We start from the raw sequence: 13,336 nt of genomic DNA on the forward strand, positions 1-13,336 counted from the left end.
AAAAAAAAGTATTTTGTCCATGACACATTAACACTGCTCTACTTGTTCCACCAAAACACAGCAACTGCTGCGTTCTGTTCTTATCAATGTCTTTAAACCTGGTAGCAAAATTTGTCTTGGGAATAAAATTAAAAGGTGTGCAAGGGTATAAGTATAGAGTGAAATGCTCCTGGGCTATGGTTACTAGAATAGCCAAGCTGCAGTAATGACCGATGTGTGCGTGCATAGTGTACCCTCTCTGAACTGAGATACCTAACCAAGCAAAAGAACAACTTAGGATAAAATGTCTGGTTTCCAACTACTGCCTGGGCTGCTGCAATTCTACTTCTTCATGCACCCACCCTTTTAAAGTTTGCAGGATAAGAGATTAGCTTTTGGAAAGGTTTTACTGTCAGTTGCATTTACTAGAAACAAACCAGCGTGCACCATACAAATTAAATCCTAACAGAAATACGTCATTCATGAGGATTTTAAGCAGGAAATCTTTTCACAGTTGAGCTTTCTCTGATGAATGATGTAAGTAAATCAATAAAAGAGGAATAAAAGTGAGCAGAGACTGTAAGCACAATATACTATAGTTGTTAAATGCTTATCACGAGACATTCAGATGTGCTTTCTATGTGATTTAATGTGTAAGTCTGGGAAGTGTATCTTCATGAGATAAACTACTCATTTTCTGCAACTCTGGCTAAATTGAGGAATCTAGCCAATTTCCTGAAGCTAGATTCACTTAGGTGTATTCCTATACCAGCTTAAACATATGTGTAGAATCAATAAGAACTTAGTGTTCCTAAAAAGCTTTCTGAAGATTCGGTTGTCTTTCAAACAGATATTCCAGTGAGAGTTGTATTTGTTAATTTTATTTTATGTTTCATAGCATGTTCAACATTTAAGAAGCATTAAATATGTCCTAAATAATTATTTAATACAAACTTGAAAAGTAGGCTTCATGGTACATGATTTCTTGTGGACCATGAAAAATGGATTTTCACCATGTTTAGAAGAACTATAAATAGGCACAAGATAAAGTATGAGAAATACTATCCACAGTTCAATAAAAAAGATTCCTGATGGATCCTGAGGGATGGATAGCAGATTACACTTTCACAGGCTGTGAGCAGATATCCTTTACACTTCTCATTTTTTTATAATGAGCAAATTATGTGTGTGGAACTCCCCCAGATACTCATAGAAAACTTTAATTTTCACCAGTCATTCCTCCATTTGCTTTCCTTTGTGGTGCTTAGAATGTTTGTCACCTGAAGGTGTCAATGTGGCAAAAGTACTGTTGGAATAAACAGATCCTGAATCAATGTCATAAAACTCTGTAACATGAAATAGATCTGATACCAACTTTTAAGGATAAAATATCAGTATGTCCTGCTACAAGAAAGTGTGAATCCAGGATATACTATCCTTCTGTGCAGAACTATGCAGAATAAGTCTTACTGAAGAGTCATTAAATATTATTTGCTTATTAAATTTTCATGCCCTGGTCAGCACTCTGTAGTGTCACTGATCTGGAGCCAAATTCTCAAACAAACCTTAACTGCATAGTCAGCTTTGTACTTGGAAGTTTTACATCCAAAATTTTGCAAGTTCGATGATGATAAAAAGTTGTTGTTCTCTGTCAGACTGTTAAATACAATGGCTTGATTCTGATAGTGAATAAAACTAGATGCTGCAGTAAAAGACGCAAGAGTTCCACAGAAGGGCATAGTAGAAATTTATTCATTCACTAAAACTAAGCTTAGACTTCATTATATAAAAGTTTTGCAGTTTTAAAAAAAGTTATATTATTTTCTAGTAATTATAGATGTTTTTGTTATTCTTATAAATATCAAAATATCATATTTTTCCTAGACTGGCCACAGCAACAATATGTGTTAATAGGTTCAAATGCTATTTATGTATACAAATGTTCCCCTGACCCATTTCTCTGGAGGAACCATAAGTCACTATGAAATAATAGAAATACATCTTGTACTCAAGGAAAATAGTTTGATAAGATGCACAGCTGATTAAATTTGGAGGTGCTGTGAGAAAGATAGTGAACTAATTTTTTTTCCCCTTTCCTTTTTCTTAAACTTTTTTTCACTTACACATCCTATTCGCATCTCCGCTTGATTCTGTCTTCCTTCATGAGGTCTCCTGAATATCTAACAGCCATATATCTCAAATTAAACCAGACTTTGACTAGCCCTGTTAATTGTGCATGTTTACATATGGAGGTGCATACCTCAGGGAAGGTACTTCTAGTATCTGGCCAATAGGACATGTGTATTTTATTCTAATGTCAGTTTGAAAACAAAAAAAACAATGTCTTTTTCTTTTCAGTTCGAAAGGACATAGTTCATATCCTCTCAGATCTAGATGTCGAGGTCAAGGATATAACAGACTGTTATGATATTAGCTCTTTCCTTCAGCCACTGTCTTTGGAAGATGTATTTGAGAGAACAAGCAAGGAATTTCCTATGGTTGCTGAGATAATGGAAGGGCCTTCAGAAAGCCAAAAACCTTTTAAATTTTTGGATACAGGGAATGAGATCATTATCTACAAAAAGTACCAGGCAACAAGAGTCCTAGCCTCAGAGATCAGAAGTGATTCCCCCAAAAGATATTTTTTAATCCCTATGAGCTACAAAGGAAGGTTCAAAAGAAGACCTCGGGAGTTTCCTACTGCCTATGACTTAGAGATAGCAAGAAGTGAAAAGGAACAACTTCATGTTGTAGCAACTAAAGCCTTTGATTCCCCTCATAAAGAGCTTTTCTCTGTTTCAGTTGGAGATCAATTTCTAGTTCAGCAATGCCAGACTAGTGAAGTTCTATATGAGGGAAGAAAGAAACTCATAGATGTTTTAGCTTGTGAACAAATACTAGGTGATACGTATAAGAAAGTTCTCCTCCCTATGTACATGGAAGGTAGATTTGTGGAAGTGATCCATGACAAGAAGCAATACCAGCTTTCTGAGATTTGCAAAGAATTTCGTTTGCCTTTTAACGTCAAAGTGTCTGTGAGGGACCTTTCCATTGAGGAAGATGTCTTGGCTGCCATGCCTGGTCTGCAGTTTGAAGAAGAAATCACAGACTCTTATTTGCTGATCAGTAGTGCCACCAGTCCAGTGGAGAGCTGGGAGATTCCTGTATGTCGTTTAAACGTGTCTGTCCATTTGCTCAGCAAAGATGTCCAGACAGTTGTGCCTCCTGTGACTAAGACAAAAGTGGAAGAGATCAGTGAAGAGCAATACTATATGGTACGAAGATATGAAAACCAAACCCTTCGTTCGCCACCAAGGCCTCCTAAAAAGCCAACACTTTCACCAAAACCTGGTTTTGCAGTACCTAAGCAAGGTGTGACTGATGTACTACAAGCTCCAAAGGTAAAGTATCAACCTTGTCTTTGAATCTCTTAAAATCACAGGTCATGTTCTGTTGGTTTACAGTCTCCATTTCACTGGTGTATTGCAATAGCTTGAATACAGATGGCTCTCAGTTCCTGTAATAGGCAAATTGGCCATTATAGTCAATAATGGCTAAAATCGTCAGTATATGTTAATTGTTCTGTGAAAAGCAACGGAACCACACCAGCTCACAGCAGAAAGCTTGGCTGGATAATTTTACATGGATAATCCTTTGCTGTGCCAATGCGAAAGTGAAGGAAGAGAGTTGAAGTGGTTGTATTTAAAATTGTATTAAGGAAAAGCATATGTTTTAATGATATAAAGATAATTTTTCTCAGCTGGAACCACCAGAATTAAATTCACAGGAAGTTAGGTTGTACAGATATTTTTGACTGCATGGTTTTGCGCTTACCCAAGTGACAAATAGATTTGGAATAAAAAAGGCAAACATTTAGAATAGCACTTGAAGTTAAGAGATAAGTGCCCTTTCTGGGACAATTTTCTTCATGGCTAACCCGAGGCAATTATTTGTTCATTACTTTTTATGTTGGGTCTGGCTGAGATGGAGTTAATTTTCTTCACAGCAGCCTGTAAGATATTGTGTTTTGGGTTTGTGACTAAACAGCATTGATAACACCAGTGTTTTGGCTATTGCAAATCAGTGCACCCACAGTGTCAAGGCCTTCTCTTTTTCCTAGGCTGCCCATCCCCAGAAAGTAGGCTATGGGTGGGCAAGAGGCTGGGAGGGCAAACAGATGGCACAGCTGACCCCAAATGACCAAAAAGATATTCCATTTGTTGCTATGCTCAGCAATAAAAACCGGGGGAGTGGCTGGTCTGGGAAGGTTGCCATAGCTCAGAGACTGGTTGGACATCAGTCTGCTTGTAGGAGGTGGTCACTAGGTGCCTTTGTATCACTGTGGTTTTTCTTTTCCCTTTCCTTCATTTATTAAACTGTCTTTATCTCAGCCCACAAGTTTTCTTGGTTTTGCTCTTACTATTCTCTCTCCTGATGAGCTCATAATCCTAATGTCAGGGGTAAGTAAGTGAGCACCTGGGTGGGTGCTTAGCTGCTGGCTGGGGTCAACCTACCACAATTTTCTTTCATAAATTGAAAGAATCAAAGAAAGGCACCTTGATGGACTTTAATGAGAGAGACTGTCCAGGAGGTATTTAATTTATGCAGTTGTTCTCGTGTGCAAATACAAATTCCCTACAGGGGAAGAATTAAAAACACTGGAAATACTTTCAGGCCTCTGCATTGTGACTGTGTTGCACTTTAAATGCAATGTAACTCATGGAATTCTTTTTTGGGGGGGTTGGGGAAAGTTAGTTTTTGTGTTGCTATCAAATTATGGTCCAGTTGTAGTGACCCTGGAGGGGCAGCCTTTGTTAAGTACCTCTTCTTGCCTACTGGAGGTGTTTCTTCCCTCAGTGCCAACTCCAAGACCACATGCAAGTGCACATCTCCACATCTTCTGGGAGATGGTTACAACAGACCGTAGGAGACATGAATGGGTAAGGTGGGTCCCTCAGATAGAATAATACAATAAAAAGCTGAGTCATTTTCTTTTGTCTTTACTTTCATTACAGAAACTTCTTTTCTGCTAATTTGTACAGTGAACCTTGTAGCAGCTTAAATAAGTCATCCTGGTATGCTAGGGAGGATAGACAAGAAATTGATCCCTTGAGCTAACAGGCAGGCCATCATCCTTATGTTGGTGTAAAGAACTGAAGAAACTGTGTTTCTGGTAGACCTGGGGGTCTCCTTGTCAGGAGGACTCAGATCTCATGCAGTTACTGATAGCAGTGTGTGGAGAGCAACAGGTAGATGCTGACTCTAGTCTAGACCCACGCAGAAGATAATATTTTCCTGAAGTGAGGAGAGAGCAATAAGGGCAAGAGAGATGTGAGCTCAGGTTCTTTTGCACATTTGTGAGTGAAAGCAACCTCAGACTGCAGCTGTACAATGAAACACTTTTAAACAAATTGGTCCAGAAGACTTCTTTTTTTTGTCACGTGCTCAATATAAATAAATATAAACTGCAGTTGGAATGCTTAGAGTTATGCAGATTTGTGAATCTACTTCCCTGAAAAGGTGAAACAGGTAGAGATCCCTTATTCATAAGATCAAACATCCTGAGCTGTAACATAATAGGTTTAAAGTCACACAGAATGCATTATCTTTTCCATCCCGAACACCATGAATCCTCTGAGAGGACATAGCTGGTAGTGCATAAGCTTTGCCTTGGCTTCTCTGCCAGTGGTAGTGATAGGGGAGACTGCATTTTCTTCTACAAGTATCAGGGATGACTGAGGGTTCAGAAAGTTGGAAATTGTGCCAAACTGATAAACTGGCATTCTTTGCATATTTTGTGACTATGCATAGATTTATTTGCATAAATAACAGATGAATGTCCTAATGAGCTGAATTTAAACCTGACAAGATGGCAGGCTGAATTAAGCTATAGTGCTGCATGAATTGCCATACTCCTCCTGTGGCAGTTCCCTGCCTGGTGCTTAGGGAGCTCTGGTTACTTGCTGGAGGGTGGTAAATGGCTTCTTTTTCCACCAGCTGGGAAATTCTGCTTGACTTGGTGCTCCAGGATTAAATGCTGCTGCTGCATGAGTCCACAGAGGACTAAGATCTGGCTGTTTTACGCCAATACTTGAGGATGCTCTGCAAGAGTGGATCACCTCTAGCTATAGCTAGTGCTTTGATCACCTCTTGGCTCACAGCAAAGCTGTGGGGGCAGAGAGGCTCCAGCTGTCTCTGCCTGCTGTTCTCTGACATTGGTAAGGCAACACTAGGGCCAGGAGTAGTGGCATATGTTTCACTTTTTACTTTTTGTGATATTAGCCACTGAATTGTATGAGATTTACAGCCAGCATGGACTAGAACCTCATGAATGCAAGAACTGCCTCTGCTTGGGTGCAAGGTGCAATGCTGCAGAGACATGGATGTTTGCACAGTTCAGCAAAGTCCAGAGACAACAGATGAATTCTCAAACATAATATAGCTCCATTAACCAAGCACTCTGCCCAGTCTCTTCACAGGGCTAATTAAGTTGGCTTGGCTCCTGCTGACACAGCTTTCACTTCCAGATCCTGGGGATCTCTCCTCTCCCCTCCACAGTAAGGTATAGACTTTCTCCCTCTTATCTGATCATTTTGTTTGGGTAGGAAACAGCCAGACCACATATGTTTTCAGTTTTGTATTATTTACTAAACAAAGACAAACCCCAAGGAAATATACGCAAACTAAACAAATGAAACAAAATAGCATGTATTGAATGATTAAATTAATCTGGTATTTCACATATCAGATGTCTATCTGTCCATGACACTATCTCATTATCAGATAGCAGATATCTATATTAATATGACCTCTACCCACAAGCATCCCCAACTGAGGACAGTGATGAGAAAACAATTTTTGTACCCTTTGTCTAATGGTAAAAAGTAGGATACAAGCAGTCAGTCACAAGAGATCCACATTTTCCTCACTGAAATAATTGGAATAAAGTCTTCACACGGCTCTAAATGCCATGTTGAATTAAATAGTTTCAGCCATTCTATTTCTGACTTGTGAGCTTAGCTGGAAAGTGAGAATGACCTAATAAACCCCTAGAAGTTAACGCTACTGATTTGAGAATGGAGCATCTCTCTCTCTTGCCAAGTTGTTCCTGGAGAGAAGTTCCCTTGGGAGAAACCAGTCACGACCTCACCTTCTTGAAATTATAGTTAATTTAAAAAGACAAGCCAAATGTGCCTGTTCTTTCCACAGTTAGTTTCACCACAGTGAATATAACAAACCAAGTTTTCACTTAGGAACTCGAGAATAAGCTTTCAGGTGGGACCCTGAACAAAAGAGGCTTGAGAATTGTTTCGTAAAATTTCCTCAGGCTTTTTACTTGCTACCCTACAAGGGGATTTAAGTGGCAGAAACTTTCCAGCCTTTTTTTAGTCTGTCAATTAAAGCTGTAAATACCCTACAGATTTAAGAAGGTTACTATATGACCCTCAATGGCTTAGTTTTAAATTGAAACCATCAAAGAATACCCCGTGCCAAATATTGCTAAGTGCATTCATTGATATTCGCTGATATTCACTGATTCTGGGGGAATGGTGATCAAGGCATGGAAGGCCACACTTTAGTCCTAATACCCTGAGGGCACTAAGTACACTGCCTAAGGAGTTAAAACAGGCAGTATTTGGCTCCTGATAAACAGTAAGAGAGGTTAGCTCCATCCGGTGCTATTTTCAGAGGTCTGCTTAGGCATGTCTCTAACCTAAGCAACAGTAGAATCATTAAAATACCAGCTTCAAGTTAGGATCACTGCTAAACACCTTTATGAATGTGGAATTGGAAAAGTCAGTCACAGGCAGTAATCTGCTCAGCTCTGGCAAGAAAGCTGAGAGAATTCCAGCCAGGGAAACTGGAATTTAATAGTAAGTATCAGGGCATGGTAGTTAATTGTCATTCTGTGCTAAGGTCCATTATCCTTCAAAAAGTCATTACAGTGTTATGATATCAGAAACTTTCTTGCTTTCTTGCTTTTTATTTCAAAATTAAAAGAAAAAATTATCATTTCCATCTGGCTTTGCGGTGCTACAAACTGAACTATCGAAATCTGCCATTAACATATTTATCGCATCTGTCTTCACAGCAAAATGAAGACTTATCTGGAATTAAATTGATAAGACATGAGCTGCATTTTTCAGCAAATGAATTTTCCTGCAGCGCCTCCTTTCCTTCCTCCTAACTATTTCTTTTCTGCTTCCAGAGCATTTTTTCATGCTTTTAGGGCCTTTATGGAGTAGATTTAACAAAAATATTTCTGCAGTGTGGCAAGAAACTAACCTTCCTAAATAAATATGTATTAGAAAATGCACACAGGACAGGCAGGGAGAAATAGGTAAGAACAGACTTCAGGAATTAATCTTTTGGCCTGGAAAAGAGGGAAGAGTGTGTGTTTCATCAGCAGATGCAAAACTGTGCATATGCAAATGTAAGAAAGAAGGTTTCTCTCTGACAGATGCAGCATTGTCTCACCTTCACCCTCTTTCTCCTTCCCCACATCCCATGTACTGTTTCTCCCTGTCACTTTTCCAATAGCTTTGTAGGTCTCTATTAAATAGCACAGAAAGGCTGGTAGCACAGCCTTTACAGATTAGAGACTATGCCATGTTGTTGTGCCCACATTCTTGAAGTCTCTCAAAATCCCATCCCCACCGCAGCCTTGCCTGCTTGGATCCCAAATCCCCCCACCTCTTTGTGCTGCAGCTGCTTGCTTCTCCTAGTACCAAGTCCATGCTGTGCCACAGGGTCCTTTTCTTCCTAATACCCACCTTCTACCACATGTGCCTGACTTCCCCTAGACCCGTGTGCCTTGGGTGCCCCAGCACTACACTTTTCCTGTGCCCTCAGCTTATATGACCTTGGTTCTCCAGCCCTCTCTACTGCTTTCAGACAGGCTTGTCTTTTCCTCTTCCTTATTTCTTCCCCACACATCTCCCCCTCTTGCTCTTGTCTCATGCAGTGAGCTAAAGCCAAGGCCACAGGCATTATCAGGCAGGAGCTGTGGGGACATCCCAAGCTGTACATGAGTTTTCGTCTCCTTCCCCAGTGGCACCTGTTCGAAACCTCTGCAGAGCATTAGTCTTCAGCTATGTTTCTAGGAGCAAAACTGGAGCAGGCTGTAGGTGCTGGCAGGTGTCAAGCCATTTAATACTCTTGTAGGCTGGACAGTCTGAGCTGAAGGACTTAGTTACAGAGATCTTTACAGCTATCTACATACTTGGATGCTCATGACCATTTGCTGGGCTGAAGCCTGCATGTGTGTCATCCCGCCTCATGTCGTGTGTTTTTCTGCAGAAGAAATCAAGATATGCTGGCTGGAGAAGCACTCTAATGTGGATGATGGGGTATCAGGACTGCCGGGTATTTTATGGAGCCTGTATGAACCAACAGGAAGGAGTTAGAGTAGCAGGAAACCCTACAGCCCCAGCTATTAAATAACTGGTGTTTTCCTAGTATTCTCAGTATGGAGAGCTGGTATTAAGATCTCTTTCTCTTTTAAACAATACTAAAAGCTCAAAATTTCCACAGAGAAGCACCAAGTCTGTAGTAGGCGCTTACTGTGGATTGATGTTATTCTCAAAACCAAAATACAGGGGGGAAGATAGCGATGTGCCTGCCAGAAGGACAGGCAGTAGATAATTGCCTGAAAAACTGAGCAATCTGAGGTGTAAGTTTCATTGCAGAAAGACATTACTGCTACAGGAAATGCTGATATAGTACATGAAATTAAGAAAGGTACAGATGAACATTTGGATATGCTGACTGATGAAAATGCCAACTGATTAAAACCAAATTGCTTAATTTAAAGCTAAAAATGAATTACTTGGAGAACAAAGAGAAAAGAAATATCAAAATCAAAAGGATGCCCAGAAGAAATAAAAAATTAGACCACATGAAATATGGAACCCTTGATAAGAAATGAAAAATTCTGCACAGAATGTGTGAGCCAAAAGCCATTAATGTCTGCGAGGGGAGAATTGGCTGGCACATTTTTTTTTCTCTTGCAGAAAGTACATAACAAAATACATAGCATAACAAAATCACACAATTATGAATAATTATAAAGCAGGACAAAAAAGTAAAAATATTAATCCAAAATTCTAGGAAGCACTGCAGCAGAATAACTCTTCTCTTCAAAATATAATGGGGAAGAGGAATCTGAAATGCTTTATTTCAGCTGAGGTTCCGGGCAGCGTGACATCCCACAGGGTTGTTCTCCAGGCTTCATCTTATCATTTGCTCTTTTCATGGCAAGGAGGTTGCAAAATTAGGTTGCAAAATCAATATGGTTATTGAAGTGCTACCTTTTATGGCCTGTATTTTGGCCTGTTTGGAAGTCACCAAAGAGTTTCTCAGTTTAAACTGGGCAGAGATAATCTTCACCACAACAAATCTCCAGTAGGAAACACAGTCCCTTTACTCCTGTGGTACCCACATACAGCAGTGGCAGTGACTTGCTGGGCAGCTCCCAGGGCTCCCGCAGAGCCAGCTGCTGAACTCCAGGCAGCTGCCAGGCTTTCTGACTCTTTCCCTGCTTAAACACCTTCATGGACTTTTCTGGGCTCTGAAGGCCCACTGGCACGAGGTGGCTTATGTTTCTGCTAATAATCCTTTTGGCTGCCTTATTTGTGGGGCTGCTTGAAAACTGCATACTGTGAGTGGGCCTTGGGGTGCTCTAACCCCACATCAGGCCCAGGAACTATTTGGGAAAGTGCTAGTTGGCACAGGTTGAAACTGATCCCAGGGATGTTTACAGACACTGTAAACTACTGGCATCTGCTGAAAAAAAAAAAAAAAATAAAAGAGAGAAAAGAACGCTCATCAGAGTCAGTAAAGTGTTGGATGAGGTCAATATAAAAAACCACACTGACATTGCCCGTTTACATTATGCCTTCGTTTACGAAATTCAAGGTTTTGCAGTACTGTCAGAGCTGGGCATCCTAGAAGAGAAAGCATCCCAGAAGGTTGGGATTATGCTTTGAGATATATTGCTCCATGAAATGAAATGAGAAAGTTGCTGTCAGTGTGACAGCAGGGTTAAATCTCCAAAGACCTGTAAAAATGACTCACATTTTCCAGGAAGTCCTTGCAGTGAGGAATTCAGTGATTATCAAAAACGAGAAAATGTTGTGGAGAGACTCATCAAATCCATTAAAATTCATAAAGACAGTCCGAGTCCTGGGCTTTCCCTCTCTGCTTTTTGAATGTGTTAGTCCACAGACATGCTATAAAAAAGCATGATGATAATGAAATGAATAGTGAGGTTTATCAATTATTATATGACGGAGATTATGAAGGCTGAAAAATAATGTATCTAATATCTGTACTGAGAAAATTAATTTCCCTTTTTTATGGGTAGAGGTATATAATTTATACTGAACTTTGTCAAGGTACTTAACAGCATTATGTTCTTGTTTTACCTCAGGACATGAAGTAATTTTACTGGTAAATATTTTAAATGGCAGTATGTTGTGATGCTGTGGTAATGCAGGTTGTCCTTCCATGGGTTTCTTTTTATTGTTTCTTTTTTTTTTTTTTTTTTTTTTTTTGAATGGAAAGTAACAAGGGGTTTGAGGAGGCATAGGGTATTCAATTTGGTTGTGATTCCCATGGTGCCACTGAAAAATCAGAGCGATTATCAAGCTTGCAATGACTGTAGGCAGTGGCTTATATCAATGGTCAACCTGAACTACTGTGATGGAGTCTTAGTAAAGAGTATCACTTGATAGGAGTCACTGGAGAAAAAAAGGAAAAGAAAGAAGCCTCTTTACCAGTTTGTGGCATGCTATGCGTCATTCTAGTGGACAACACTGGCTATAAACAAATCATACTGTGCACTGACTTAGACTCTAGATTAGCCGGCATCGAAATCTAATGAATGAGACAGGATGAAGCTATTCCCAAAGCAACATTTTCTTTTAAATTTTAAATTTAAGAGTACTTTTAAAAATAAATAATATTTTATGTGTGAAATGAAGAAACTGTATCTGGAAGCTGATACTTTTACTGATCCATCTGTTTTGCATGCTCTGCAGTATTAATGAGGAAAGGGGTGGCTGAGTGTGCTTGTGAATTGCTCTCATTTGAAGGGAGATGTGTGAAGCAATTGAACAGCAAGTCTACAAGAGAATTCTGGCCATGCAAAGAGCAGGGTTTGCAGGAGCTCAGTAGGTCTGGTTTACATTCCCAGTTCTGTCACATGCTGCTTCAGTGACACGAGACAAATCATATAAATATCATTGTTTCCAGATACATGAAGAAACTGCCATGTGTGAAGAAAGAGTATGGATTTACAGCTCATTAGTTACTTTATACGGATGCTTAAATCTCAGGTAAATGCAAGATACATTGCTGCACTTTCAGTCAGGGTCAGAGCTACCTCGCATTTACTCTGGAGCAATAAGCATACAGACAGTTGCCATGGAGTAGTTAATAAGCTGTAAATCCACGCTCATTTACTTGGTGGCAATTTGTTCATGTAGCTGTCTCCTCTGTCTGTGAAATGGGACACTATCCTTCATTTTCCTATGTCGTATATTTATACAGACAAGCATCATTTTTACATGCATGCAGCATTTTGTGCATTGGTTACTGCAATACAAACAAAAGTAACAACATAAAAATAATATCAACAATGAAATTCCTACACAATAGTACATTTTAGGCTTCCTTAAAAGCTTTCAGCTGAATGTTAATGTGCATAAAAGGTGAAAAAAGCAAGTGACTGTTGTCTTGGACATCTGGATTCTGAACTGTGGATATTGAAAAGGGGAAGAAAACAAGAAGGAAGAACTCGCCGTGTTTAGAATCATAGAATGGAATCATAGAATAGTTAGGGGTGGAAAGAAACTTAAGATCATCAAGCTCCAACCCCCTGCCATGGGCAGGGACACCTCACACTAAACCATGTCACCCAAGGCCTCATCCAACCTGGCCTTGAACACCGCCAGGGATGGAGCATTCACAACTTCCTTGGGCAGCCCATTCCAGTGCCTCACCACCCTCACAGTAAAGAACTTCTTCCTTATATCCAATCTAAACTTCCCCTGTTTAAATTTTAACCCGTTACCCCTTGTCCTATCACTACAGTCCCTAATGAAGAGTCTCTCCTCAGCATCCTTACAGGCCTCCTTCAGATACTGGAAGGCTGCTATGAGGTCTCCACGCAGCCTTCTCTTCTCCAAGCTGAACAGCCCCAACTCTCTCAGCCAATCTTCATACAGGAGGTGCTCCAGTCCCCTGATCATCCTCGTAGCCCTCCTCTGGACTTGTTCCAACAGTTCTATGTCCTTTTTATGTTGAGGACACCAGAACTGCACACAATACTCCAAGTGAGGTCTCACGAGAGCAG

At 40.0% G+C, this 13,336-nt stretch overlaps 1 protein-coding gene across 1 annotated transcript in view; it reads left to right on the forward strand.

The window, feature by feature from the left end:
* The window catches only part of THEMIS (thymocyte selection associated), a gene marked incomplete at both ends in the record, with an annotated part of 73,290 nt that overhangs the window by 23,193 nt on the left and 36,761 nt on the right, over positions 1-13,336 (forward strand). Inside the window, one exon of the mRNA XM_080614734.1 lies at positions 2,338-3,380. Within this exon, the coding sequence (XP_080470860.1) occupies positions 2,338-3,380 (1,043 nt within the window). The remainder of the gene's footprint in view (positions 1-2,337; positions 3,381-13,336) is intronic.

The sequence above is a fragment of the Psittacula echo genome (genome assembly GCF_963264785.1).
Source record: "Psittacula echo genome assembly, chromosome: 4".
NCBI lineage: Eukaryota > Metazoa > Chordata > Aves > Psittaciformes > Psittacidae > Psittacula > Psittacula echo.